Source organism: Zeugodacus cucurbitae, chromosome 4, assembly GCF_028554725.1.
Source record: "Zeugodacus cucurbitae isolate PBARC_wt_2022May chromosome 4, idZeuCucr1.2, whole genome shotgun sequence".
Classification (NCBI taxonomy): Eukaryota; Metazoa; Arthropoda; class Insecta; order Diptera; family Tephritidae; genus Zeugodacus; species Zeugodacus cucurbitae.
The window spans coordinates 5015893-5042852 of record NC_071669.1 but is presented as its reverse complement, the minus strand read 5'-3'; the positions used below and the strand labels follow the sequence as shown (position 1 = coordinate 5042852).

General features: G+C 33.0%; 6 protein-coding genes across 11 annotated transcripts in view; 3 read left to right on the top strand and 3 right to left on the bottom strand.

Annotated features, from left to right (window-relative positions):
- Positions 1 to 4672: 4672 nt before the first annotated feature.
- LOC105221111 (phosphatidylserine synthase) lies at positions 4673 to 12207 on the bottom strand. Of its 2 annotated transcripts, XM_029046089.2 has the most exons (8): positions 12050 to 12207; positions 11451 to 11931; positions 8341 to 8599; positions 7816 to 8268; positions 7641 to 7753; positions 7361 to 7571; positions 7199 to 7283; positions 4673 to 5174 (listed from the first exon to the last, which is right to left on the bottom strand). In XM_029046089.2, exons 2-8 carry the CDS (start codon positions 11729 to 11731, stop codon positions 5122 to 5124), a joined length of 1455 nt encoding a protein of 484 aa, XP_028901922.1. In that variant the 5' UTR covers positions 11732 to 11931; positions 12050 to 12207; the 3' UTR covers positions 4673 to 5121. The 2 variants fall into 2 exon arrangements, with proteins under 2 accessions (XP_028901922.1, XP_011196139.1); XM_011197837.3 differs by lacking the exons at positions 11451 to 11931; positions 12050 to 12207 and adding an exon at positions 10678 to 11019.
- Positions 12208 to 12460: 253 nt separating this feature from the next.
- LOC105221089 (coiled-coil-helix-coiled-coil-helix domain-containing protein 7) lies at positions 12461 to 12936 on the top strand. Its single transcript, XM_011197766.3, has 2 exons — positions 12461 to 12743; positions 12798 to 12936. Exons 1-2 carry the CDS (start codon positions 12600 to 12602, stop codon positions 12909 to 12911), a joined length of 258 nt encoding a protein of 85 aa, XP_011196068.1. The 5' UTR covers positions 12461 to 12599; the 3' UTR covers positions 12912 to 12936.
- A 6-nt stretch (positions 12937 to 12942) lies between these two features.
- LOC105221094 (distal membrane-arm assembly complex protein 2) lies at positions 12943 to 14012 on the bottom strand. Its single transcript, XM_011197780.3, has one exon. The coding sequence runs from the start codon at positions 13860 to 13862 to the stop codon at positions 13005 to 13007; it is 858 nt and encodes a 285-aa protein (XP_011196082.1). The 5' UTR covers positions 13863 to 14012; the 3' UTR covers positions 12943 to 13004.
- Positions 14013 to 14073: 61 nt separating this feature from the next.
- Positions 14074 to 22785, top strand: LOC105221100 (serine/threonine-protein kinase PITSLRE). Of its 5 annotated transcripts, none has more exons than XM_054229675.1 (4): positions 14074 to 14468; positions 15100 to 15825; positions 18636 to 21531; positions 21602 to 22785. In XM_054229675.1, exons 2-4 carry the CDS (start codon positions 15794 to 15796, stop codon positions 22151 to 22153), a joined length of 3480 nt encoding a protein of 1159 aa, XP_054085650.1. In that variant the 5' UTR covers positions 14074 to 14468; positions 15100 to 15793; the 3' UTR covers positions 22154 to 22785. The 5 variants fall into 5 exon arrangements, with proteins under 5 accessions (XP_054085650.1, XP_054085651.1, XP_011196105.1 ...); XM_054229676.1 differs by having other exon boundaries at positions 14075 to 14468; positions 15100 to 15666; XM_011197803.3 differs by lacking the exon at positions 15100 to 15825 and having other exon boundaries at positions 14075 to 14468.
- A 741-nt stretch (positions 22786 to 23526) lies between these two features.
- Positions 23527 to 25013, bottom strand: LOC105221083 (peroxisomal membrane protein PEX16). The gene is made up of 2 exons (XM_011197752.3): positions 24771 to 25013; positions 23527 to 24717 (listed from the first exon to the last, which is right to left on the bottom strand). Exons 1-2 carry the CDS (start codon positions 24880 to 24882, stop codon positions 23717 to 23719), a joined length of 1113 nt encoding a protein of 370 aa, XP_011196054.1. The 5' UTR covers positions 24883 to 25013; the 3' UTR covers positions 23527 to 23716.
- A 271-nt stretch (positions 25014 to 25284) lies between these two features.
- The window catches only part of LOC105221033 (transcription factor GAGA), a 49289-nt gene continuing 47613 nt past the window's right edge, over positions 25285 to 26960 (top strand). Inside the window, exons 1-4 of the transcript XR_008471031.1 lie at positions 25285 to 25430; positions 25495 to 26040; positions 26102 to 26324; positions 26389 to 26859. The gene's annotated coding sequence lies outside the window, so the exon portion shown is untranslated. The remainder of the gene's footprint in view (positions 25431 to 25494; positions 26041 to 26101; positions 26325 to 26388; positions 26860 to 26960) is intronic.

The following is a 26960-nucleotide window of genomic DNA, read 5'->3' as shown; positions in this document are numbered from 1 at the left end:
TGTTTAAAATATAAATACATATATGACTCATTATGACAATTGGCATAATTTTAAGCTAAACTAAACTAAACTTTATAAAACCTACACTGATATTTACAAAATGCTTTATTCATATATATTTATGTATATTTTTGATAAATCTAATTGTATTAATTATAATAAAAAACCTAAAACTAAAATGTGAAAAAATTTATGTTTTTATATGTATGTATATGAAGTAGTAAAGCATTGAACCCACCTTTTTGTTACAGTTAAGGCAAGTAGTCTGCTTTACAGGCTTCAAAAAATCGATTTTTTTGTTTTGTTTTAAATCTCTTCCAAAACTATCCAAGAATATGTCTTTTAAAAATTCCAGAGGCCAATTCGACATATTTTCGAAGCTAGAGCAGTTTTAGTGGCCGAGCGTCGAGTAGGTGCGAATGCTCTCCGAAAACTTTAAAGCGCGTTTTCTCGAATTTTCATTTTCACAAGTGTTAGAAAACGGTGCCGGCGATAGCAAAAACAATATATGTCCGATCGAAAAAAAACCAAAGTGATCTAGCTTCAGTATTAAATTATCTTCTATTTGAACTAAAAAAATTGGACAAAAGTATTATTTAAACTACTTGTTTTGCAACTTAAAGTCAATTATTTTTCTTAAAAAAGTGAATTTTTTTTTCAAACTTCGAAAAAATTTGGAATTGTATAATTTCTTCGGTATTTTTTTAGTTCATAAAGAAAAGAAACTTATAAAAATTAAAAAAAAATTGGTTCGGCTGTTTCAGATGCATCGCACGACTTCCATCACAGGCACCGATTTACAAGTGCAGACTCCAGGCGCTCCAGAAAAATACTTACAACTTTGAAACATTTCCATATTTTTCAATAATAAATATTGTTTTTTAAGCCTTAAATATAGTACACTATCGTCTTAAAATTCCGTTTACCGCAATCATTTCCTTCCCTTTCAAAAAATATTGCTAAAAAAACGCTTTTTTTCGGCTTCTAAAGCAGACTACTGCCTTAAGGGGCTATACTAGTGTGTCACTTTCCAAAAATCGATTTTTTTTTTGCTTATTCTAAGTTTATACTCTCAAAAATATCCTGTGAAAGCGGTAAGGTCGTATCTTGAATAGTTTTTTAATGACAGGGTTCTAAAGTGCAACTAAACTGCTCTATGGCCGAAACTTGAAACGCGTTATTCTCGAAACGACATTTCTCAAAATTGCTGACATCATAACTCAACGATCGACTTCACATTTAAACTGAGTGTTCTTGAATATATTTACTATACCATGGCCTACGACTCCCAAGGCAGCCGGTTCTACGCCACCGGAGTTGACCCGGATTTTATACGGCCAAGGGCTGCCATTTCAGAGATCTAACCCTGTTTGGATCGATTAGTTTTAAGTCTAGTTGTACGTCATTGGAGCAACGCCTTGTAGCAGGTTATAAAAGAAAAAAAATTATTTCTTGAAAATTGTCATTTTTTTAATTTTTGATATATTTCAAAAATCGTAGGCCATTGTATAGGAAATAGATTCAACTTAAATAACTTTTTTTGATTTTTTTTTTTGTTTCAGGGCGGAATCATATGTTTTTTTTTTACGCCTCCGAAGACAGCACATAACTCCGTTATTTTTTCAATATTTTTGTAAAAACAAAATATCTAAATTTAGCTGAAAATATACCTTATTATGTCCAAAAAACTTCGGAACATTCGATCCATTAATTTCTTAAAAAAAAATCACGAAAATCGCCTACTTTTTCATCGGTTAAACTGGTATAGCCACTTAATATTCAGTAAAAATAAATATAGTTGAACTACCATAACTCGAACTTCTACAACTCGAAGTTCTCCATAACTTGAACTTCCACAACTCGAAGTTCTCCATAACTTGAATCGGCAATGGAAATCAAATTTCATACAAATTACCTTCCGTGACTCGAAGTTGCCTCTAACTCGAAGTTTGTTTGTGAACTAGAGTGATGCGAGTTAGGGAAGTTTAACTGTGTTTTATTTTTCATTTCCATAATAAAAAAGCGTAGTCGCTCACATTTAAGAAAAATATTTTTTATTTATTTATTTTCAAGTGAAAATCAATGCCTTAACAAATATCAAACAAAATGACACACATATTTTGTCTATGTTTTTCTGTTGTTTTTACGAAAAAAAAAACAATATAAGCGCATATTCATAGTTAAAATGTTGTATATTTTGGTTTTTAAGCGAAACAATTACTTTAACTATGACTGTTTTTTTTTCAAAAGTACAAACACTTTTGCCACGAGCTTAAACTTAATTAAGGACAAACTTTGGTTATATAGTATAAATATATTTACGATTTCATAATATATGAAATCAACTAATGAATTTATGCTAACACCTGAAAGTTTACTTATGCTAGTATAATATTAACGAGACTCAAATAACAAATTTGAAATATGTGGCGTGTATGGCATGTGGAATTTCGTTTGAAAAGGTGACAAATTAATAGCATTAATTATTTTACATTAATTAGCTATTTTAACACACATTTTTGAGTGTTTTTCGTTTTGCGAATTCCTTGCTGCATATTATAGTTTTTCATATTTAGATTCTCATTTATATAATTTTTTGCTAACTCTATATGGTATATAACAAACCTATTTGCTATATTTTTATTATTATTTTTTTATTAAATTTAGTTGCAACATTGCTTTTGTGTTGTTTTTCTATATTTTCTATAGTAATTTGTATGTTTTACTCCATAGCATTCTTTTGCCATAACAATTACCGCCGCCTTAAGTTTAACTTAATAGTATTCTTAAAAGTAACACTTCTCGCATGGCTTGCCAACTCAAATCTGCTACAGAGAGCAACTGTAGAACGCGCTTTTACTTTTCAAATTCTCAAATAAATAAGTGGATTGCAGTTATGAGCATTTCGGTATGTGCCAACACCACAATTTTAGGCTAAATAAGTACAGTATTTGAAAAGTAAACGCTTTTTAACTGAACCAACAAAAACACAAAAAAAAAATAAATAAATAAAAAATTTAAAATATTAAAAAAAATTCAAATTTAAAAAAAAATTTTAAATATTTAAAAAAAATAAACAAAAAAATTTTTTTTTAAATTATAAAAATTAAAAAAAAATTATAAAAAAAAATTACAAGTTTTTTAAATTTTTTAAAAATTAAAAAAAAACTATTGAAAATTAAAAAAAAATGTTTAAATATTAAAAAAAAAATAAACAAAAAAATTAGAAAAAAAAAATAAATATAAAAATTAAAAAAGAAATTTATAAAAAACGAATTACAAACAAAATTACGAAAAAAAAATTTAAAAATAATTACAAACAAGTTTTTAAATTAAAAAAAAAATAAAAAAAAATATATCAAATAAAATTTTTTTTTTAATTAAAAAAAACTATTGAAAATTAAAAAAAAAATGTTTAAATATAAAAAAATAAACAAAAAAATTAGAAAAAAATATACAAATTAAAAAAGAAATTTATAAAAAACGATTTACAAACAAAATTACGAAAAAAAATAAAAAAGAAAATTATAAAAAAAAAGATTTACAAAAAATTAAAAATATAAAAAAATAAACTTTTTTTAAATAAAAAAAAATACAAAAAATAAGCAAGTATTTATGTTATTAATTTTTCAACTCAAATAGTTTTTTTAAAAAATCAGAATTACAAACTTACAAAAAAAAATTAAAAAAGAATTACAAAAAATATATATAAAAGAAAATTATAAAAAAAAAGATTTACAAAAAAATTTTAAATTTTTTTTCAATAAAAAAAATATATAAAGAAATTATAAAAAAATATTTTTTTTTAATATAAAAAAATAAAAATTTTTAAAAATTAAAAAAATATACAAAAAATAAACAAGTATTTATGTTATTAATTTTTAAACTCAAATAGCTTCATCTGACATATTTTTTAAATTATTAGAAAAAAAAATTTTTAAATTTATTTTTAATTAAAAAAAATATATATATATAAAAAATAAAATAAAAGAAAAAAATCAGAATTACAAAATTACAAAAAAATTATAAAATAAGAATTACAAACAATTCTACAAAAAAAATTTTAATTTTTTTTTAATTAAAAAAAATATATAAAAAATAAATTTTTTTAATAACATTTTTTTTTAATTAAAAAAAAATATATATAAAAAATTATAAAAAAATAAAATTTTTTAAAAATATAAAAAAACAAATTTTTTAAAAATTAAAAAAAGTAAAAGTATTTATGTTAATAATTTTTAAACTCAAATAGTTTCATCTCACACAATATTTAAATTATTACTAAAAAATTAGAATTACATTTCTTTTGCTTCGCTTAACCTTTGGTAAAACCATAAATAAGCTAATATCTATATACAACTTCATGCTGTATTATTATAAACATTTATTATTTATTTTGTTATCATTTAAACTTTGCCTTAAATAATTAATTTGTCTTTTTAAAGCGCATTTGCGTTTGAGTATAGTTTGTTTGCAATTTGAAAGCGTATTTGCTTTTAACGTTGGTTTGTTCTTCTTTAAAAAAATTCATATATACAATGTGTATATGAAAACTATTTTAAATTTATTTTTTAGGCGCTCATACAAATTAAAAAACTGACTAATTAATGATTTCTGTAAATTTTTCATTTTTTTTATTATATATATATTTTATTATATATATATTTTATTATATATATATATTTCATTATATATATATTTCTTACATTTAAATTAATTTTAAATTTAGAGTTTTGCAATTCTTTAGCATTCATTGATATATGCATCTATTTTGTTCGCAACAAACTGTTTGTCATCTTGCTTTTCGGTAAATTACAATTACTTTAATCAGTACATACATACATTTGCGTGCATTATATATTATTACTTCCCCATTTTATATAATATCTAATAAAAAATAACGCACAAATTAAGTTTGTAAATTCTGTTGCCATTTTTTTTTTTACAAAACTAGTGTTATTTTTATAAACAACACTGTGTTCATGTTATCTTTTTACTAATGTATTAACCGCATACATTTTTTCTCATACAGGGAAGCGTAGTCGAATTTTATAAACTATTTTGTTTTTGGTGTTTTTTATATTTTAGAGTTTGTCTCTTTCTATGTTTGACTCTTAAATTTTATTCAATTTTCTGTGCGTTGCGTTTGGGAGATTTTTTTGGTGATTTCTTGCCTATAAAATAGAAGAAAATAAGAGAAAATTAAAATAAATTAAAAGAAGACTGGAGAATGTGTAAATCACAATTATAGGCACAAATATAAAATATAAATATCAACTAATGTGGTGTTAAAAAAAATAATGGCAATGCTTAAACACTAATTTATAGTTCTCCATACATATACAATATTGAAGCACACTTCGCATAAACATTAAGAACTTTAGCAAACTTAAGCAAAACGAATTTTGTACGTAAAAAAAAGCTTTTAAATTTAGCGCAAGTAAACGCCATAAATTCATAATTTAATTAAATATTTATGTTTATACAATTTTTATTTTAATGTCGTCTTCATCAAGACTTGGCTCGCGCAGTAGATGTAAGGTGAACTTTAATAGGTGCAAAATTTGGTTGTGAACTGTACGTAGACACAAAAAGCGGCGAATTGGTGAGTAAGAGAAAAGTTTTAATGTTAACATACAACAAAGTACACACATAGTATTAAAAAGGTATAGAAATGAGTGGAGAGTGCAATGGAAAATAATATTATATAAAGAGGTTTTCAATAAGAGCGCTACAAAAAGTTAGTATATCAATGCAATTCTTTATTCCTGCGAAAGTACATTCGATGCCATTATGTATGGAACTCGTTTTCTTTTGCATGACCACCACGGGCACACATGCAGAAGTCCAGACGCTAAACGCAATTTTCGACGGTTTTTAAGCATAAATTGACCAATACTGCTGCAATTTCACATTCGATATTCGTACGAAGTTCATCAATCGTCGCTGGCTTGTTGGCTTAAATTTTTCAATAGTCAGGAAATAGTCTAACGTCGTCAAATCGCACGACCGTGGCGGCCAATTGACTGGGCCATTTCGTGAGATAACACGTTCACCAAACTTCGTTTTCAATAAATCGATTGTGATATTCGCTGTGTGGCTTGTGGCGCCGTTCTGTTGGAACCAAATATTGTCCAACTTCATCAACTCATTCAATTCTGGCCAAAAATATTCGGTTATAACTGAGCGGTAGTGATTCCCATTCACAGTAACGTGCCGGTTTTGATCATCACGGAAGATCCGCCGGCCCATAAACCGCACCAAAACGTAATTTTTTCGAGATACAATGATGACTCAGTATTGCTGTCTGACCAATAAGGCATATTTTGCTTATTGACGAAGCCATTCAACCAGAAATGAGCCTAATCGTTGAAGACGGTTTTTCAATGAAAATCCGGATGATTTTTAAGTTGTTGCTGAGCCCAATTGATGAACATACCACGAGGTGGTGGTCAACCGGCTTCAGTTCCAGCGGCAATTTGATCTAGTAAAGATGTAGGCCAAGATCTTTTCGCAAAATTCGCCACCAAGACGTCACAGAGATGCCTAACGCTTGAGAACGACGTGTGAAAGACTGATTTGGGTCTTCCTCAGTTGATGCGTTAGCGGGAGTAATATTCTCGACATTACGGGCAGTTCTTTGTCTCACTGGCATGGGAACATGTTGTACTGTGCCTGTGGATTCAAATTTTTCCATTAGACGCCAATTGTTGATCTGACAGGACGATTATGACGTCCATAAATTGGACGTAGCGCTCTTAATGTTGAAGCCACTGACTCCGAATTTCGGTAGTAAATTTTAATAATTTCGACTCTTGTTGGATCGTATATCTCTACATGATGAAATGGCAAACCTTACTGAAGAGAAATGTCACAAGAGCGGAGAAAATATGGCGTCATTTGCTGTCCCTATCGGTCTACTTTTGTAGCGTTCCTTTTGAAAACCCCTTAGTATTAAAGGTACGGAAATTTTATTAAAAAAAAATGTATTCATGCCGAAACTTATAAATGAAAATATGAAAGTATATTAAGCTAGTTATTGCGCGCTTAATACAAAACATCAACTAAAAGTAACGAAGAAAAATTATATGAAAAAAACAGAAAAAAAAAACAATCGAACGCTTAATATACCAATCCAAATCATACAATTATATAATACCAATTGTAACGCTAATTAATATTCATATAAATCGCTTACCTTTCTCTTCTTTCTTCGGCGAATTATTGGCATGGCTCTTTTTGCTAGGCGATTCTGTTGATTTGTTGTATTTGTCTTGAGCACGCTAAAGAGATTGAGGATATAGAAATATATATATTAATTACATATTTTATAGAAACAATTGTAGTGCGCCACACTTACATGCCACAACATGCAACCGTAAACAAAGGCCACGGATAAGATAACTTGTGTAATGAGCCACAAGACAATATTAATGCCTTGTGTACGCTCGAACAGTTCTTTGCCATTCTTCAGACAGAGTATTGCTTCTGAGGCCATAATAGCGCCATACACCCAACATTGTGTGCCGACACGTTTGCAACGCGTATCTGTGACGTAGGTGTAGTATTGTCTGCAAATACAAAAAAAAAACACAAAATGTCAAAAATATTTATAGAAATTGGTAACAATGAAAGCCTACCTCACTGACGGCGCTACGAAGAGCCCAATGAATACCAGACGTCCAACGACTAGATAATGATCTGGTGGCATTTCGAAAATATGCTTCAGGAAGAATGTATTCAGCTCAGTCACCTATGCAAATTTGGAACGTATTACTAGAAATTCGAAATCGGTGGAAAAGCAATCGAAAGTACCTGCCAAAATATAACCAGTTGGCATACAGCCGCAAAACGCATCGCTGTTGACTTTGGATCCAGCCATCGTATGGATGTGAAACTCTCCGGTGTGAATTGCAAGACAACACGCTTCAGTTTACCCGTTGTCGATGAGATATCCTTAATGCTCGCCCATTTGTATTCGCGCATTTCGAGCGCTTTGCAAATTCTCAAACCCACCCAAATACCGAGGCCATTGCAAATGAGCACGTCCAAGATGAGCGCATCCCACCAACATTCAACGAAATTCGGCAGCAAATGTGCAAAAGTGATTTCGGTAATTTCCCACATAACGGATATGGCCCATAAAATGCCCGCATGACGTATGAGCACAGCCTTAAAAGCCCAGCCGAGAAAGTGACCCCAAGCGAATACGTCAATTGTGCTGTATATGCGATCAAAGCTGAGATCTGAGCAATTGGCGCCATATTCCTGGAAAAAAGCGAAAAAAATTTAGATTATTTATTTGCTGCTTGCTTTCATATCCATGTATGTGGCACAAACCTTCTCCATGTTGATGTGAAAATCTTCCAATTTCGGATCGAGCCAATAGAATATATTCATGATCGTCTTGTAATTTTGAAACATGAAAAACTGCAGCATTAGCAGGTACAGCACCGAACAGCCGAATATAATACGCCATACTGCCGGATGTGGACGGGTGAATGGACCATTTGGGAACGCCAATAATGAGATGATTAGAAAGAAGAAAACCGCACACAAGATACCAGCCCAAATGTTATCCTCGATATTTGTTTCATTTCTGCAAAATAAGGAAAAACAAAGTTAGATTTTGAAGAACTTGATACAATTTACAATGTGAGAGACTGTGATGAGTGTGTGGTTAGTTCTTTTGTTGTTATGTTATGTTGATAGTAGTCAAGTTGTAGTTTATACAGTTGAGTTAGCTTATAATTCTGAGTCTGTTTGAAAGTTCTATCTATCGTCGGTATAATTTAACGTGGAGAGAGAGAGAGTTCGAAGTACGTTGTATGTCAAATGAAAGTTCCGTTTTTTTCTGCTATTGCTGCTGTATTGAAAAAGTTTGCCCTTATCAGCTGAAATGACTTTTGAACTGCTGTGGCCACTTCAAATCAACGAATTGTGCAATATTTGTTTTGTTTTTTTTAATTTATAATGTTGTATGCTCAACAAAGGCTTAATGCTAACTTCAAATTATATTTTACGATTTATATTTGAAATATATTTATTAACAATTGCGCTTGGCATCAAAAATTCATATGCTAGAAGTGAGTAATCGCCTTCACTATAATGATATTACTGATTACAGCGTCATTTTTGATTTTTTTTATCTTTTTACTGTCAAAAGCATTAATACTGCTTTAAAGTTATTTGTAACATTTATTTTAATTAAAATTTTTGGCATGAAGTTGACAAAAATTAGATAATAATAAATTGAACTTCTATTTTTCATAAAGTATCACTTACAACTCGTGTTAATTAAAAAAAATTTAACTGTAATTAATTGAAATAAATTATTTATTAATTTTAATACTTGAGTATTTTTTTGATACACAGTTGAACTTCCCTAATTCGAATCACCATAATCCACTAAAAAACTTCGATTTATGGAAGGAGATTTGTATGAAATTTGACTTCTATTGCCAATTCAAGTGTTGGAGTTATGGAGAACTTCCAGTAATAGAAGTACGAGCTATGGAAGTTCAGCTGTATTGCATTTCGTGTTCAGTAGGCGGCAGTAATTTAGGCTTTAGAAAAATCATATAATCAGGAAGTCTATATTAGGTACACATATATCTAACTAATGAGTAAATATCATTGGAAAATCACGTGTCATTAATAATATATACAGGTATATATGCACATACATATTATAATATATACTGCAATTAAATATTGGCATCGAGCCAGTTCATTTAATGTACTAAAAAAAAAAATTACTATTAATATTACATGGCCGAATTAAACGCAAATGGAAAACATTAAAAAAAATGTTTAGTTGTGAATTACTGAAACTCATCAGTTGAGCGAAGATCCGCATCTCTTTGTTTGGTTATTTGTTTGTGCCTGCTGCGAGCATTTAAATACTCAACATTTTTGAGATTAGTAAATGTATTGTGTTTTGGAGGTCAGCAACCTCTACAAAAACGGACGCATTTATGACGTACAATCTGCTCTTATATAGATCATTATTGTACAAAGCTGGCATTTATAAAATTCCATGTACAGTGGCAGATAAGCTGACGATTTAATGAATACAAATGTATGTAGCGTTCTACAGAACATGTAAGACACATGAATCGCATGATTTTTTAAATTAAAAAAACATACAAACAAGTAAAAAGCAAACTTCCATTAATAACATTACAATTCTTTTATATTTTATAAAAATAATTGAAAACATTAAGTATTAAAACAACTTAATATAAATTTTTAATCATAGAAAATCAGCAAAATTATTCAAAGCACAATTTAAAATACAATGCAAATTTTTCCAGCTTCCGTTGCTGCGAATTTTAACGGATTTCGAATTGACAGGATAGCACGTGTGGTCAATAAATGTATAAGTAAAAAAAAATAATCACAAAAAAGACAAATCTGAATTAAATTGTTTCTCAAAAAACAAAAAAAATACACCAAATTCAACAACCGCATAAAATTTATAAAGACCTACGTTTTTGTTTAATCAATACCACTATAAATTTTAGCAAGATTACGAAATTGTCATAAGATTCATTTGTTTGCAACAATAGCACAAAAAATAAGAAACAATTAATTAATTTCTAACGCATCGAAATCACTGTAATGCATTTTCTAAGAAAATAATCTAATATGTGTTGCGTGTTTTTAGAAACTTACGCATCCATTTGGACTTATAGGGAAGGAACTTGTTTAATTGATTGTGAAATTGTTCATTAAATTGTTGTTGCATATCCTGTATTGATTTCGCCACACTTTGTACTAGCAAATTTTTTGACATTACAAATGCATTTTTTTGGTTTACTTGATATCCCCTCTTGCTTGCTTCAAAACTTTTTTTGTCACCATCAATTGCTGTGGTTTGTAATTAATGTAAGTCAAAATTTACCGGCTAATAATTTTATAGACATTTCAAAAAAAAAAAATTACTTGAGTTTTTTCACTTAATTTTGATTACTTTTTCGGAAGCACTTTTTGTTCTAACTTGTATAGGCTAAACACTGTTGTGGGATATTGAATGGAGAGTTAACACTGTACGGCTGAATGTGTATGTAGAATCAATCAAATGCTGCTGACAGTAGATAGGAGAAAGGCAATAAGTGAATGTGTGTATATATATATGAGCACATATATATTTTGTGCAACAACTTACTTTGCATCATCAGCACTGATTTGCTTATTGCACAAGGAAAGGTAAATAAAATACAAGTACCGTCAAATGCATGAAACATCGCAAAAAATGTCAACACATTACAATAACAACAATTGGCGGAATTACAATTTCTTTTGTGTGTATGTATGTATAAATAAAGGATGTAGCAGTTGCGCACATATATTTATTACAATTTGTTGTGATTTTATTTTTGGTTCAACCAATTGCTAACATTACTCTCACATCATATATATTGTTATTGTTATGTTTTAGCACTCACCTGACATAGGCGAAGAACATCATGCATAGTACAGATATTGCAAATAGCGTTATTGTATGCGGTTTATAGAAGAAATCAAGCGAAATATCGTCTACGGGCCGTTCATTTACAATCACAAACGTCTCCGCATATTCGTCCAGTCCCTTATCTTTTGAGATGGACGAAGAGTTACGTGGTTTCGCGGATTTTGCGGTGGCAGCATTGCTGTTGCTTGCACTTTGAGATTCAGCGCCACTTTCATCGCCCGAACTATTGCCGTCTGAACCAACTCGTTTCTTCATAGTTTTTATGTTATGTTATTTTTATTTGTTGATTTCCTTTTAACTTTTTTAGAATTACGTGTACTTTCACACAATCTCCATACAATCACCACCGATTACCACACCATCCAGATGTCACTGTTGCTTTTTGCTTGGAGTTGCGCAATGCGCGCCCTTGTCACACGAAACGTTCAGTGTTAACACCAATAGAACTATAGTTTCTGAAAAATTAGAGAAGAAAATTAGTGAACTGCTTTGATAATTGGCACATCTCCAAGGTTTTCATTGAACAATTTTGAATGAAAACAACTGATGTCTTATCACTACTTCTTAACACACCATACGCGTTTTAAAACCAACTGTAGACTATGCAAGTTTTTGGGGAAATGAGCATGTGTCTCAATAGCACATTGGGTAAAAAGATGAAATATATCACTCATTAACAACTATCACAAGAATTATCAATTGCTGATTCTGAAGTTTTGACAGTGAAACAGTAAAAAAGAGAAGAAGAAATTTGTGAAAACAGTGTTGTAAAGCACATAATATACATTAGTGTATAAATTCTGTTTGTATTTGCAGAACAGTCATATTTAGTTTGTATTTAAAAAATGAAGCCGGATAAAAACTAACTAAAAAAACACATCCATAAGATAACTTTTACGTACATAATAAATATTTTATTTATATTTCTAGTAGGAGAAATATAAAGTTTTACAACATTGTTCGAAACACCGTTTCGCCGCTTTACATTCTGTTTATTATTCTGACATTCGCAATTTTCTGTTCCTTCATCAACACATTCTAAACATTTAACACATTACCTTAGGGAAAGAATATGCTTTAATTTATATAACTTTTGCTATTATTATAATAATTATACATTAAAATGCCGCGAAATCCAAATGCTGAACGTGACAACCCCTGCCTTCGTGAACAGGAACTGTCTTATAAGTGCCTCAGCAAATACAACTACGACAGGGATAAATGTGAAGTATATTTTGCCAACTACAACAACTGCAAAGACTTTTGGGTATTTATAAATTAAAAATTAAAAAAATTTCGATATATTGCAAACATTTTTCAGAATAAAGTGCGTTCTGACCGTCGAGCAAAGGGTATTGCACCTTACTTACCCCCAGTGGAGGAACGTGAGGATATCAAGTCCGAATATATGAAATCCAAACCACCAAAAGAGTAGATAATAACAAAGCAATAAAAACTAATTTGAAAATGTTGTTACTTTTTTAAATAATTTTTAATATCAAATTTAAAATATATAACATTACTTTGACTATAAATTATGTATTGATGCCGCATCGACAATCTTTACACTTGGTATAACTTCTTCTAGCATGGAGCATGCCAATTCAAACTCCAATGATTCTTTAGGATCGTTGACAATTAATAGTTTTAAGGTTGGTATGCGGTATAAACACGAGAGGCCATTTACCGTACAACTTGTTTTAGAAATATCCAAAACTTCCAGTTTAGGAAAACCAGAACTAGATATACGATCTAAACACCAATCATCAAATGTGTGCACGTTATGAAATGATAGAAATTTCAATTCCTGCAAATTACGTATATTTTCCAATCCTTCATAATATAGGGTCATGTTGTCACATCGAAGTCCCTCAATTTTAAAAGCCGGATGGTATTTATTTGGCAAATTGAATTCGCCTTCGTCGTTTGCACGCATCCAGCCACGTTCGTGTAAGAATTTAACTGCACCGCCACGATATAAAAGGAAATGTGCAGCGGCTAGTTCAGCTCCTAATATTTCATGTCGCTCCTGCACATACTTTTGCATATGTTTTTCAACGCGTTCATTGCGTTTTCGCCACCATTCCTTTAGCGCACTTGGACTGAGGTTAATCGGTTTTTGCATCATAATGATATAATCGGAAGTTTGTTCAGAATTCTCAAATACTTTTAGTTTACTATGCCAATCACCGGGTCTTTCTCCTATAGGTTTTCGCCATTGTAGTCTCTCCTTATCAGCAATTAATTCTTCCCTTATACGGTCCAAAGTGGCACTTCTCTTACTTTCTTCAGGTGAATTAGGTTGCGAAGACATATGTTGTAAACGTAAGACCACATTGGCTAAGCCAGTTTGTCGATTCGTAGTAGTTATTATATGTCGAAACATTTTATTTATTCAAAAATCACTAAATTGCATTCTATTTGTGAACTTCATAAACACATAATTCCTTTTTCATAGAATAAATATTTTGACAATCAGATGTTTTACATGCTGTCTGATTGGTAGCACTGAAATTCCACTATACAAACTTGGCCTCATTGGATATACGCCATTTTTTCTTTCTTCTCTTCACACGACGTTGACAAACGTTTTTCTGGTTTTTCTCCAGAATATTTTCTAAATTGGTGCATAGTGTGATTTTAGTAATGCTTTAAAAATCAAGATATTACTTAATGAAATAAATATAATTGCACCAAAATAACTGAAATCAACTTTAACGTGTGTATTTCACCGATTACTATAAATATCCAGTTGTAAAAAGGTGTAAATCAACTAGAATTTGTGAAATAAAACGTTGAGCAAAGCAAATTGGCACTTCTGTCGTGTGAAGGACGAACCAAATCCGAGACAAAAGAACGACAGTAATTCGCAGACTTCAGCAAATATAATTTTGCTGATTATATTTAACTGATAACCTACCAGATTTTGCATTATGTCTGGCAGTGAAGACGGACAATTACAAAGTCCTGGCGATGATAATTTTGGACTAAGGTGTGTATTTTATGTCTTGAAAAACCATGGAAAATTGTTTGCCCAATCAATGTATTTATTGTTGGGGAGAGTAGAAGGGAAATCACATTGTGTGTATAACTCGTGTCTTTAGTCACAGTCATACATGTAGATTCTTTGGGTTGAAGGGCACTGAAAACAAATTTCCATGGAATATTATTTACGCATTACTTTTTGAAGATTGTTGAATTGTGATTTTTAGGAAATTATTGAAAGTGTAAAAGCACGTATAAAAATTTTGCATTTGTAATTAAAAGAAATGTGTATAGCATGGCGCAGCTTTGTTTGCAAAATTAAGCAATTATAATAATCAATATTAATATTAATAATAAATATAGATTTTAACTATTTTATGTTAAAATCATTAATTGAATACAATTTACATATAATTGCTTAGTTTTGTAATATTTTTATATACGAAAAATTCCATCACAACCCTACCCTAACAACTCCCTTACTTACCCACATTTTCAGCTTACCTTGTACCTTTCCTAAACAAAATCATTAAACCAAAATAATTACCACATATCCGCTCTCCAGCCCATTAGGTCTAAACATAATATCACTTTATTATGTACTTTTTAATTTACTCAAGTTTTTTCATTGCAAATAGGCCAAAAAGTGTGTACATGTCCAAAGAACGATGCGCGCGATGGCCACCATCTAATCACATTAAATCAAAAAACAATAATATAAAATATAAAAGAATATTAAAAAATAAATTACACCCAAAATACCTAAAAAAAATCATAAAAAAAGTAAACATGAACTCTAAATTTCGCATATATTGGTGCAAAAATAAATAATTGAAACGGTTTGGTGCACATTAGTCGAAACGAAATGTGAAATGTTTGCATAGCAGCTTGATATACATATACCCTACGCGTCACATCGTATTTCGTCCAGACAGCGATGGTGCGCGCGCATGCACGTCGGTAACGCAATAAGGCACAAAAGATGATGTTGAAACGACTGTAACAGGAAGAAAGTCCACTTTATCACATTTCTATTGCGTGTTAAGCCGGAAGTTTTGGCGAAAAGAATTATATTTTATATCAACAATGTAACATACTGTGCTGTTTAGCCAGCTGACCGCCTGCTTGTAATACGCAAAAGCTGAAAGACCCACTAGTTGAGTGGTGTGTGCATACTACTAACTGTAATGACGTCGTCCATGCAGGTGGGTGTGACAGACGAATAGGCAGATAATACTATTGTTACTCTGGCTACGAGTCGTACCAACTCTTCTCGCTTTGCGCTCCCGCACTGCACACCAAAAATATATACATACATAGAGTACGACAAATATGAGCTGGACAACAACATACTTGTTGGTTTGGTAAATTTATTTTTTGTTAAAAAGTCTATTTACATTTAACGCAACATTTTTCAGTATTTATTTCTTTTCTCTATACAACAAAAGAAATATTTCTATTTCCAATTTTTCTTCCAAACTTAAATTGAGTTCTTAGGCAAAAGCTGCTGATGTCGATTTACTTTTTGTGCGACTTGGACACTTTGCTTGACTGAATTGTTTAATGGGCTTCGCAAGGTAAATTAAAACATGAAAAAAAACAGAATTCAAGGTGAGTGTGCGTAAGTACTGCATATTAAGTAGAAATATTTAATACGATCAACGTGCTTATTGTATGTTACTCTATTTTTAAGGAGAGATGACTTTGCTTATGTAAGTATACCAGTACAATTTATTGTTAAAACGTATGCAGAAAACGTCAAGTATGCAAAATATTAGTTACGCGTGAAATACCGATATGTACCTATGTATGTGCATACACATATCTTTTTTATAATCTTCAATAAGTCATTTTACTTACATTAAGTGAATGTCAGAGCTATCAAAAGTGTATATAGGTCATACCTTAACAAACCATACTAGCATATGTAATAAAGCGCTTTTGGACAATATTTGAAGTGAGTTTCATACTTACTATAGCGTATATTTCTAACATTTTATATATGAAGTTGAATTATTTTTTTTAGAGTATATTGTGTTAAAAAAATGTCCGAAAATTTAAAAAATTTAAATGAATTCAATTTTATTGCAGTTCATATCAAAATTAATATAAAATTCCTTTAATAAATTTAGTATTTATTGGAAAGTTGTTTAAACGGAAATTTTTTGTATTACTAAACCACAATTTAACCCATGTAATTGTTTTAAAACCCTTATTAAACTTCTATTAAGGGGTTAAGGGTAGTCAGAGGCACGAAAAAATGAGAATTTTCAGTATTTTTTTGCTATTAAATCATGATTTTTACAAAAGTAATAATATGGCATTATTGCAAACTGAGTTGACTTGAAGTCATGAAAATTTGAAGAAAAAATTAAAATTTCCAAAGTTATAGCTGTTTGAGGTTCTTGTGGAGGTTCTTGTGGAGACTATCATAAGCCTTTGGAGATTCATTCAAAATCGATCGGATAAGAAAAAATAGCTTTATAAATATATATTAATTTTTAATTTTAAATTTAAATTATTTTTTTTTTTTAATTTAAATTTATTTTTTTTATTTAAATTTAACTTCTTTTTATTTAAATTTAATTTTTTTAATTAACAAAATAGCGACCTCAGGAAATTTTTTCTCTTTTCGTTGGGGAAAAAATCGAAATTTTTGGAAAAAAAAATCCTTCGATCAGTCCTAAGTTATTATGTATTCTAAAAGCTGTATAAATTTCATTAAATCTACTCAGCAGTTTTCGAGTTACAGTTGTCACCAGTTCAAAAAACATATTTTTGATAAAAACCCATTTTCACCCGAGCGTTTTGGAGTGCCCGAGCGCTCTGTGTTATTTGTCGAATAACTCGAAAAGAAATTGTCGAATCAACTTCAAATTTTCAGAGAATATTTTTAAGATATTATATTTAAAGAAAATGAAAAAAAAATGAATTTTTGAAAATCCTGACTACTCCAACCCCTTAAATATCCAACCTAAATAGCAATAATTTAGTAAAATTAGTTTTGTAAATATTTACTAATTCACTATAAGTCTTACAATGTACGAGAATATCGGCGAATGATCGCTAAGCTTAGAGCCCCCATTGTAATAGTAAAATTAGAGTGTTTCTCACGAATTATGTGAGCATTCGAAAGTCATGCAAAACGAAAAAAAAAGGACATATAAAAATGTTCACGTAATATTATTTTGTCATACGACTGTATCTACTTCAACTTTTTAACAAATATTTCGACACAAAACTTGTTAAAAAAATTGCAAAGTTCAAAGTTCAAATTCTTCTTTACTTCCTTAATTAGTATTCGCAAGAAGAAATATATGTATAGTTGTACATTTCTTCAATATTGTACGCACTCATCAATAAACAGTGTTAATTTTTTCGAAAATGATACAACTTCTAATACTTTTTGAACTTCTAAAACGTGAAAAGTTCAAGCATAGCTTTTAATGTTTTTTTATGTAAAATTTCGCTCGTAAGCCTTTATGTAGTAATAATATAGAATTAAGAACAATCTTCAATTTTCTAAAGCCATCATTACTACACTTTGATCTTGAATATTTTTTACTTTGATCTGCTCTCTACGAATATAGCAAGCTCCTTAAAACAATCTCAAGCAGACCAAGCCATAAAAGTAAATTGACATCGAGGCGTTAAAAAAATTTCCTTGATTTTTTACGGATGTAAGTTACCAAAAAAAAAAAATACTAGATTTACAAACTATAAACTTTCGCAAAAAAATATTGAGTTAATGTGTTTCGACTGGTCATTGCAAAGCGCCAAAATGTATGCTTATTGAACTTGCACACTGGACTGCGCCGACCGAGCATGGAGCGGTATGTACACTAACACGGCCGCAAAGCAGTGAACATAAATTGAATTGCATTGAAAGCATATTTTCAAAACGGTAAAGGCGTTGAATGCGAGGAAGCGTGCAAACATCATCAATTTCTATAACTAACAAATATCACAAACAATTTCTCATCACTCACATGCATACATAATTATTTTTATTACTTTGCAAAATTGAACGTCTTAATTTAATACAATTGCACAGTTATGATTAGAAATTAATTAAAAACAAAAAATCACAATCAAACAAACACAAATATCTATTCTCTTCCCAAGTTTTACCGATTTTATTTCATATTTTCATCAAAATTAATTAATTAATTAGCGGTGAGGAAGATGCGGATTCATTGGACATTAAACCACCACAAGCGAACGTACTGCACTCGCGCGACTCCACAGGCTCCCGACGCAAAGACAAGTCGTCCAAAGAGAAAAAACATTCCAAAGAGAAGAAACATCGCAGCGAGCGAGAACGTGGAAGTGGTCGAGAGCGTGGCGAAAGGGAGCGCGATCCACGCGATTATGACACACGGGAGCCGCATGGCAGAGAGCGCGACATGCGCAACGATCGCGGCGGAGGTCCACGTCCAGGCGATATGGAGCGTGGACGAGATCATCGGCGTGGTGGTGAGGAACGCGAAGAACTGTTACGTTACCATCAACGCGGTAGCGGTTATGAGCGTGATGACGTTATCAACAGAGATATGATGTCAAATAGCGAACGCCGTTATGCCAAGCAATATGAACCACACAACAATGAGGTGCGGCGAAATAGTGGCGGCGGCGGAGGTGGTGCTTATCATCAACAATATCAACATTCACATATGCAACGTCCAAGGCAAGATTATTATGAACGCGGCGCTGGTGGCGGTGGCGGCGGCGGCTACCATCATGGCGGTTTGGACTACTATAACAATCGACACCAACAACAGCCGCAACAATACGCTGTTGGTGGCAAGCATTCACATCTTGAGTACAATGATGTCAACTATGAGGTACAACGAGAACGTCACAAGTATACAAACTACGACGCGCCGAACGATTCGGAGAGCATCGAACAAGATTTGCGTTCGCGGCTGCTAAGTAAAAGACATAAATATGTCAAAGGTAGCAGCGGCGATGTCATCGAGCTGACAGAAAGTTACGAGACAACGTCTACAGTGCAGCGGCAGCGTTATAGCGATGGCGAGCGTACCGAACGTTATCGGCAGAAACGTGAAAAGGTGCGAGAATCCGTAATTGAGGTGCTCGACAGTCCGGAGTTGGCTGAAGTGGAGGGCGCGACCACAGAAGAAGGAGAAGCGCATCGCCAACGACGCAAGCATAAAAGGCGCAACAAAGAGCGTGAGGTGGTGCAAGTGGAGACGGTTGTGACGACGGAACGGGTCGAGCGCATAGAGAAGCGTAAATCGCCTGAAGATCCGGAAGTATTGTCGCGACGTGAGAAAATACTAGCTGTGGAACGTGAGAAGGAAAAACGCAAAGAGAAAGCACGTGAAGAATTGGAAGCAAGACGTCGTGCTAGAAATGCGCTTAGTCCAAGCGCAGTGGCAGCTTCGGTTACTGCTGGACTCAACGTTATGAAACGTAAAAAACAAGATGAAGCTGCGGTGGCGGTGAAGGTTAAACGCGCAAAAAAAACTGTAGCTGCAAAAGAGCGTAGTGACGAAGAGGAGGAGGGCGAGGCAGTAGACAGTGATGACGAAGATGAGGATAATGACAGCGAGGATATGGAGACGGATAGTGGCAGTGGTGATAGTGACAGTGATAGCGAAAGCCATTCTGAGGTGGAAGATGCTGAGGGACGTCACGACAAGCGACACCGCAAACATAGCAAAGCAGCGAAGCGGAAAAGGAAGGAAAGACATCATAACCACAGGATGCGTAACAATGGCGTTGATAATGACGACAATACGGATGACGATGACGATGACGACGATGAGGATGATGAAGATGACATAGAACTACCCGAGAGTCCACTCTCTATTGGTGAGCTTTCGAAATCGCCACGGCGTCAACATCGCACAAAGAAACACAAGAAGAAGAAAGGCAAAAAGCATATAGGAGACGATGATGAAGATGATGGCGATCAACGTTTAACACGTTCGCGTTCTCATTCCGCCCATTCACTATCCCACTCACGTTCTGTTTCACGCTCTCGTTCGCAATCACCACGCCGAAAGAGCCTACACTCACGTTCACGTTCCCATTCAGGTTCACGTGACTCTTCACGACACCGCACAACACATTCACGTTCGCGTTCACGTACTCGTTCTCGTTCAGATTCGCATTATGATTCACGTTCAGAGTCCTCACGTTCGCGTTCACGTTCCCGTTCGCGATCTGTAGGTACGCGTTCCCGTTCGAAGTCACGCACACGTTCACGCTCACGTTCAGAAGAACGCGACATGAAGTCCGCACATAAATCAGAGGCAGAAGCCGCTACCGCTGGTAGTAAGCGTCGTGTAGACGGTGGCAGCCGAGACGACTCGCCAGCACGCGATGACAAAGGTGCACCACTGCCAGACTATTTCCCGGGCATACAGGGATGTCGTTCTGTTGAAGAATTCCAATGCCTGAATCGCATTGAGGAGGGCACCTACGGTGTGGTGTACCGCGCCAAGGATAAACGTACCAACGAGATAGTTGCATTGAAGCGCTTAAAAATGGAGAAGGAAAAGGAAGGCTTCCCCATAACATCGTTACGCGAAATCAATACTTTACTAAAAGGCCAGCACCCAAACATAGTGACGGTGCGCGAAATAGTTGTTGGTTCCAATATGGATAAGATTTTCATTGTTATGGACTATGTGGAACATGACCTCAAATCGTTGATGGAGACGATGAAGGCGCGCAAACAATTCTTCCTGCCCGGCGAGGTGAAATGTCTGGCGCAGCAATTATTGCGTGCGGTTGGCCATTTACATGACAATTGGATATTACATCGTGATTTGAAGACCTCCAATTTGTTGCTCTCGCACAAGGGTGTTCTCAAAGTGGGTGATTTCGGTCTGGCTCGCGAGTATGGTTCACCATTGAAAAATTACACATCATTGGTTGTCACACTGTGGTATCGTGCACCGGAGCTATTGCTCGGCACACTGGAATATTCAACGCCCATCGACGTCTGGTCGGTGGGTTGCATTTTTGGCGAATTCCTACAGATGGGGCCGCTATTTCCCGGCAAAACGGAGACAGATGAACTAAACAAAATTTTCAAGGTAAGCCAATATTATACAGCTCTATGAATACCATTGTGTTACTAATAATTTCTTTCCATTATTTCCACAGGAGCTCGGCACACCGAACGAACGCATTTGGCCCGGTTATAAGGATTTGCCGATCGTTAAGAATATGTTAAGTCAGAACTCCCAATTCGCCGACTATCCAGTTTCAAATTTACGTAGGCGTTACGCCGACAAAACCACCGACTTAGGCATTGACATGCTACAGGGTCTGCTTACCTATGATCCCAAGAAAAGACTGACCGCTGAAGCGGCGTTAAAACACAACTACTTCAATGAGCTGCCTCTGCCAATCGATCCATCTATGTTTCCTACCTGGCCGGCGAAAAGTGAATTGGGTGCACGCAAAGCGCTCGCCTCATCACCCAAACCACCCTCGGGCGGTTCGCAGTTTAAACAATTGGGTCGTGACGAAATCATTGTGGGCAGTAGTGGCGGCGGCAGCAGTGCGGCCGGTGTTGCCAATAGCAATAGTAAAGTCATATCGGGCATTATAACAGGTAATAAGAAAACTGCTGCGAATACTGGTTTCGTACTGAATGCAGGCATTGATCAGCGCCAATTGGCCATGGGTCCGGGATTCAATTTGAAATTTTAATAAACCATTTGCAACTCACTATTGTTAACTGATATTTGGGTGTAATGCGTTTAATAATATGACTATTGCTTTTACAATATATATTTTAGTCATTAATTAACCGTTCTAGTTAATTACGAGCATAAGATCCAGTTTTATTAATTTTCGTTAAAAACAATTCTTATAATTATTCTTATATATATACATACATATATAGCTCGTAAGCTACAGTCCAGAAAAATTGTTAAAACCGTCACTTGTATCATTTGAATATACAATTATTATTATTAAAGAAGAAGTTCAACTATATGGGCAAACTAAACGATTTTACCAAAAATGAAAAGAAAAGAATCCTTGTGAGCTTAATGTAAAAGAAAAATTTACTGGTAATTTTAGAAACTATTAATATTAATATCTAAATAACATTAGATACAAATTTATCGTTGAAATTGTACAAATTACATACATACATTACGAGTTGGCTGCAGATTTACACCTAAAGATTTACAAAGGCAGTTCGAGTCAGACAAGCAAAATAATCATAAATACAAGAAATAGAACAATAGTTGGATAGGTTTAAGCAATTTTTGAGTAAAAAAAAACAATGTTCTAGATGTAATAAATACTTAACTACAGAAGACCGGATGTAAAAATGAATGTTTATAAGAATGGAAAGAAGCCTAACGCTGGAAAAAGACCTATAAGAGAAATACAAGCATATAATTTTACAACAAAAAAAAAAAAACAAAACAAAGTCTGCATTTTATTTTAACATTAGGGTGTAAGAAGAATATTTACCGTTCCTACGACAGTCGGTTGTACGTAAGCTGAACGGACGCGATGCCTTATTCGCCTAAGGGCTGTTAAATTGGCAACTTTCGTCAAAATTACTTGGGGGGGAATGCTTTCTGCCGCTACTACAATAACAGCACCGTTCCCACGACAGTCGGTTCTAACCGGAACGGACCCGGATTTTTATTCGGCCAAGAACTGTCGAATCGGCAACATTCATTCGTCAAAATTATTGAGGAGATGTTTTATTCCGCCACTACAATAACAAATACAATAATATTTATGATCAATATTTTCAAGTAGTCCCGTCAACACAATGGGAACTATTTGAGGAACCTTTTATGTCGCTACAATAACAATGTTGGAAAAAGATTTACTTGAGCTATTAGAACTGTTACTGATATTGATTGAATGACACGCTGAACATAGAAATATTTTTTCTTCCCTAACTCGAATCACCATAATCCACAAAAAAACTTCGAGTTAGGGATACTTCCGAATTTCGGTAGGTTATTTGTATGAAATTAGACTTCTATTACCAATTCAAGAGTTCGTGTTATCGAAGTTTAACTGTACATTTAAATAATACAACAAATATATGATCATTTTACAAAAGTGTATGCTTTATTCCTTAACTATTATACAAAATAGCATTTATGCTCAGTCCCCTAACTAAATACTTTCCACGCCTAAATAAAATATATATATTTATATTTTTTAGGTAAATACTCGGTTTTTGTAAGTTATGTATCGAAAATATAAATTCATAAACTTGTTATCTCCATATATGCTTTACGTTGCCCATAAATAGAAATAAGTACCCTGCCAGTAGGGTAAATAGTCACGTAATGGTCCTGCAATCATTTTAATCAGCGGCACATTGTCAGCCACAAAGCCTAGCATACGATCTAGACGTGATTGTGTGACACGTTCATAGAATGGTGAACGCACTAAATATAACAGTAAGTTGATGCAACGGCGTGATAGCTCAAGTTTCTGTTCTTTGTTCATCTGTTGTCGTTGCTGGTGATACATGCGTATACTGATCAAATCCAATGTCAGTGAGACTACAAATTGTTTCCAACGCTTTTCACCAAACAAACCCATTGTGGCTAAGTGTATTAATGGCTTGACAATATAGATATATTCTGCTTGTATCAAACGAAAATCGACCGCATTTCTGCCATTTTCTAATTGCTGTTGTTCCTCTGCTAATTTAAAATCGCGATACTGTAGTGGTGGCGCACCTTCTACTTTACGTATTACACGGCCGGAACGTTTCAATTGGAATGTAGAACTGTTTTCGCCAAATACATTTGATTTCAAATTGCCATTTCTTTCAGATGAGTCTTCAACTATTAAACCATTTTTGAGTGCATTCTTTTGTTTCTTTATAATTGCACGTCGATTAAGTGCCGGAAGTGTAGGCGTTGTGATAAGTTTTTCTGTTGAATGTTTTAGTATGAAGAATCGGCCTGCAGCTTTTGCAAATTGCACAAATGCAATGAATAACCATTTGCCTTTATTACCAAAAATTCGTTTAGCTGATATTTCGATGAAAACTTCACAATATTCCAATGTGGTCAACATGACCTTTAGTCGGTAAATATACTTTGCCTTTTTGTTGTTGCTGCGCGCAAATGCACTAGTACTCGCTTCGAGCTGCACAGGTTGCAAATCGGAGATCAATTTGCCTTGTTGTGATTTGTCGATTATGCGGTCATTATAGAGCACCAATATATTAGATAGCGTATACACCAGCTCGGAAACTACATTAGAATCCGAGATACGTCCTATAAAAGAATTGTTTAAATATGAAATTATATGTAAATGAAAATATACATGCCAGCAATGAAATACGATATCCATTTTGTGGTAGTCTCAACATCGCAGACAGTTTCTGGGTTTGCAGCCACCCATTTTTCGTATGATTTTAATATCTTCCTCAAATTTTCCATAATATATGTGTATGTCGGTTGCAACAAATCTATACGTTTCTAAAAATCTTAATCTAATCTTAAACTGGTTTAACAGAAAAGCACTTTGCTCCAACTATTGGGAAAATAACAAAAATCAAAGGCCATTCGTGTTGATTGGAAAATCGATATATTTCGATATCATTGGAATGTGAGAAAGTTGTCAAGAAATCGAAGTTAACTATCGATTATATTTATTTTGCTACAATAAGAAATAGCTAAATTTATGTATGAATAGGCATATTTATTATATATAAAAAATAATGTAAAGCAAAAAAATAAAAATATGTTTTCTTTTTATAATTTATCTTGAAGTTTATTATAAATTAATTGCATTTTTAATTATCTGCACTGATGCACTATTTAAACAGTTTGAGTGCCAACGTAAACAATGCCTCCCATTCATATAAACAGCTGTTGAATTATTTTGCAGAAGTTTGTTTCCTGATTAATTAAACTAAACTGCCACAATGAGTTCAATTAATTTCGAAATACGTTTAAATAAGGAAAATAAAATATATTATGAAGGTGTAAGTTATTTAATAACAATATATAAGGTACAAATATCAAAGAGAAAAACTAAAATCTTTACAGGAACTACTGAAGGGTTGCGTGCATTTCAATTGCACCACCGAAGCCAAACATGAAGGTATCCAACTTACGCTAGATGGTGTAGTAAATTTACAGTTAAGCACAAAAAACGTCGGAGTTTTTGATGCTTTCTACAATTCGGTGAAACCAATAACACTATTCAACACAACGCTTGAATTGGCTGCGCCCGGCAAATTGGCTGCAGGAAACTCGGAATTCCACTTCGAGCTACCATTAGTGTGTAACAAAGAACCGCGTGTGCTTTATGAAACATATCATGGTGTTTTTATCAACATTAACTACCAGTTACGTTGTGACGTAAAACGTAGCTTTTTAGCCAAATCCTTGCAGAAAATACAGCAATTTTGCATACAAAATAAACCAATTGCGGTGGACACAAAAGCGCTCACCTCAACAGAGGTGAATTTCAGTATAAGCCCAGAAACAATACAAAAATCGGCAAAGGAACGTATAAATATACCACGATTTCTGATAACCGGTAAATTAGATCAGACGGAGTGTTGTGTGACACGGCCGTTGACTGGCGAGGTTGGTGTATAGCAAAATATTGAAAATTTAATACTAATATCTGTATTTTTTATATATTCAGTTAACGGTCCAGCACACTGAAGTAGCTATCAAATCAATTGAACTGCAATTACTGCGTGTGGAAACATGTGGCTGTGCGGAGGGCTATTCGAAAGATGCAACAGAAATCCAAACTATACAAATAGCAGACGGTAATATTTGTCCGAAACTCGAAATACCCATCTATATGATACTACCGCGTTTATTCACTTGTCCAACATTAATTACAAAGAACTTTAAAATAGGTAAATTTGCACACTCCACACAACGGTATTAACTTATTAATTTAATATGTTGTCTTCTTTCTAGAGTTTGAATTAAATTTGTTGGTAATTTTTAAGGATGATTACGTAGTTACTGAAAATTTTCAAATTGTACTAAAACGTACAGCAGGACCTAGTGATAGATTAAGTTGTACTAAAATTTAAATTATAAAAACTACGCATCTTCACGCATTCCCAAAGGAAATTATAACATTACTGAAAAAATTAAATATTTACAAGTATCTAGAACGTAAAACGAGCAATTATAATAAACAAAGTATATCAACATTTTAACAAAAAAAAAACTAACATTAAATTAAGAGATCCGCTAGAAGTAATACAAAGCACAGATAATGCAGAGAAATACATTGAAATTTGTGAAAATCATACATTATTCAGAAGCTAGAAGTAATACAAAGCAATGATAATGCAGAGAAATCCATTGAAATTGATAAAAGTCATACATTATTCATTTCAATCATAATATGGATGCACAAATCTATCACAAGGCGACTGTGTAAGTACATACTCATAATGTATTATGTTTTGAAAATATTTTTGCTTTATTTCGTCTTTAAATTTTTTTTAAGTATTGACTAAAATAATTGATTTTCAATG

Bases quoted from the DNA above. Each gene is read 5' to 3' on its own strand.
- LOC105221111 (XM_029046089.2), bottom strand. From the start codon at position 11,731: ATGAAGAAACGAGTTGGTTCAGACGGCAATAGTTCGGGCGATGAAAGT. The intron at 7,754-7,815 runs GTACTTTCGATT...AAATTTGCATAG, and splicing joins AACTGGTTATATTTTGGCAG to GTGACTGAGCTGAATACATT. The intron at 5,175-7,198 runs GTAAGCGATTTA...TCTATTTTATAG, and splicing joins GCCGAAGAAAGAAGAGAAAG to GCAAGAAATCACCAAAAAAA.
- LOC105221089 (XM_011197766.3), top strand. From the start codon at position 12,600: ATGCCGCGAAATCCAAATGCTGAACGTGACAACCCCTGCCTTCGTGAA. The intron at 12,744-12,797 runs GTATTTATAAAT...AACATTTTTCAG, and splicing joins ACAACTGCAAAGACTTTTGG to AATAAAGTGCGTTCTGACCG.
- LOC105221094 (XM_011197780.3), bottom strand. From the start codon at position 13,862: ATGTTTCGACATATAATAACTACTACGAATCGACAAACTGGCTTAGCC.
- LOC105221100 (XM_011197793.3), top strand. From the start codon at position 18,247: ATGCTTATTGAACTTGCACACTGGACTGCGCCGACCGAGCATGGAGCG. The intron at 18,366-18,635 runs GTAAAGGCGTTG...TTAATTAATTAG, and splicing joins GAAAGCATATTTTCAAAACG to CGGTGAGGAAGATGCGGATT. The intron at 21,532-21,601 runs GTAAGCCAATAT...TTATTTCCACAG, and splicing joins AACTAAACAAAATTTTCAAG to GAGCTCGGCACACCGAACGA.
- LOC105221083 (XM_011197752.3), bottom strand. From the start codon at position 24,882: ATGGAAAATTTGAGGAAGATATTAAAATCATACGAAAAATGGGTGGCT. The intron at 24,718-24,770 runs GCATGTATATTT...ATTCTTTTATAG, and splicing joins GATATCGTATTTCATTGCTG to GACGTATCTCGGATTCTAAT.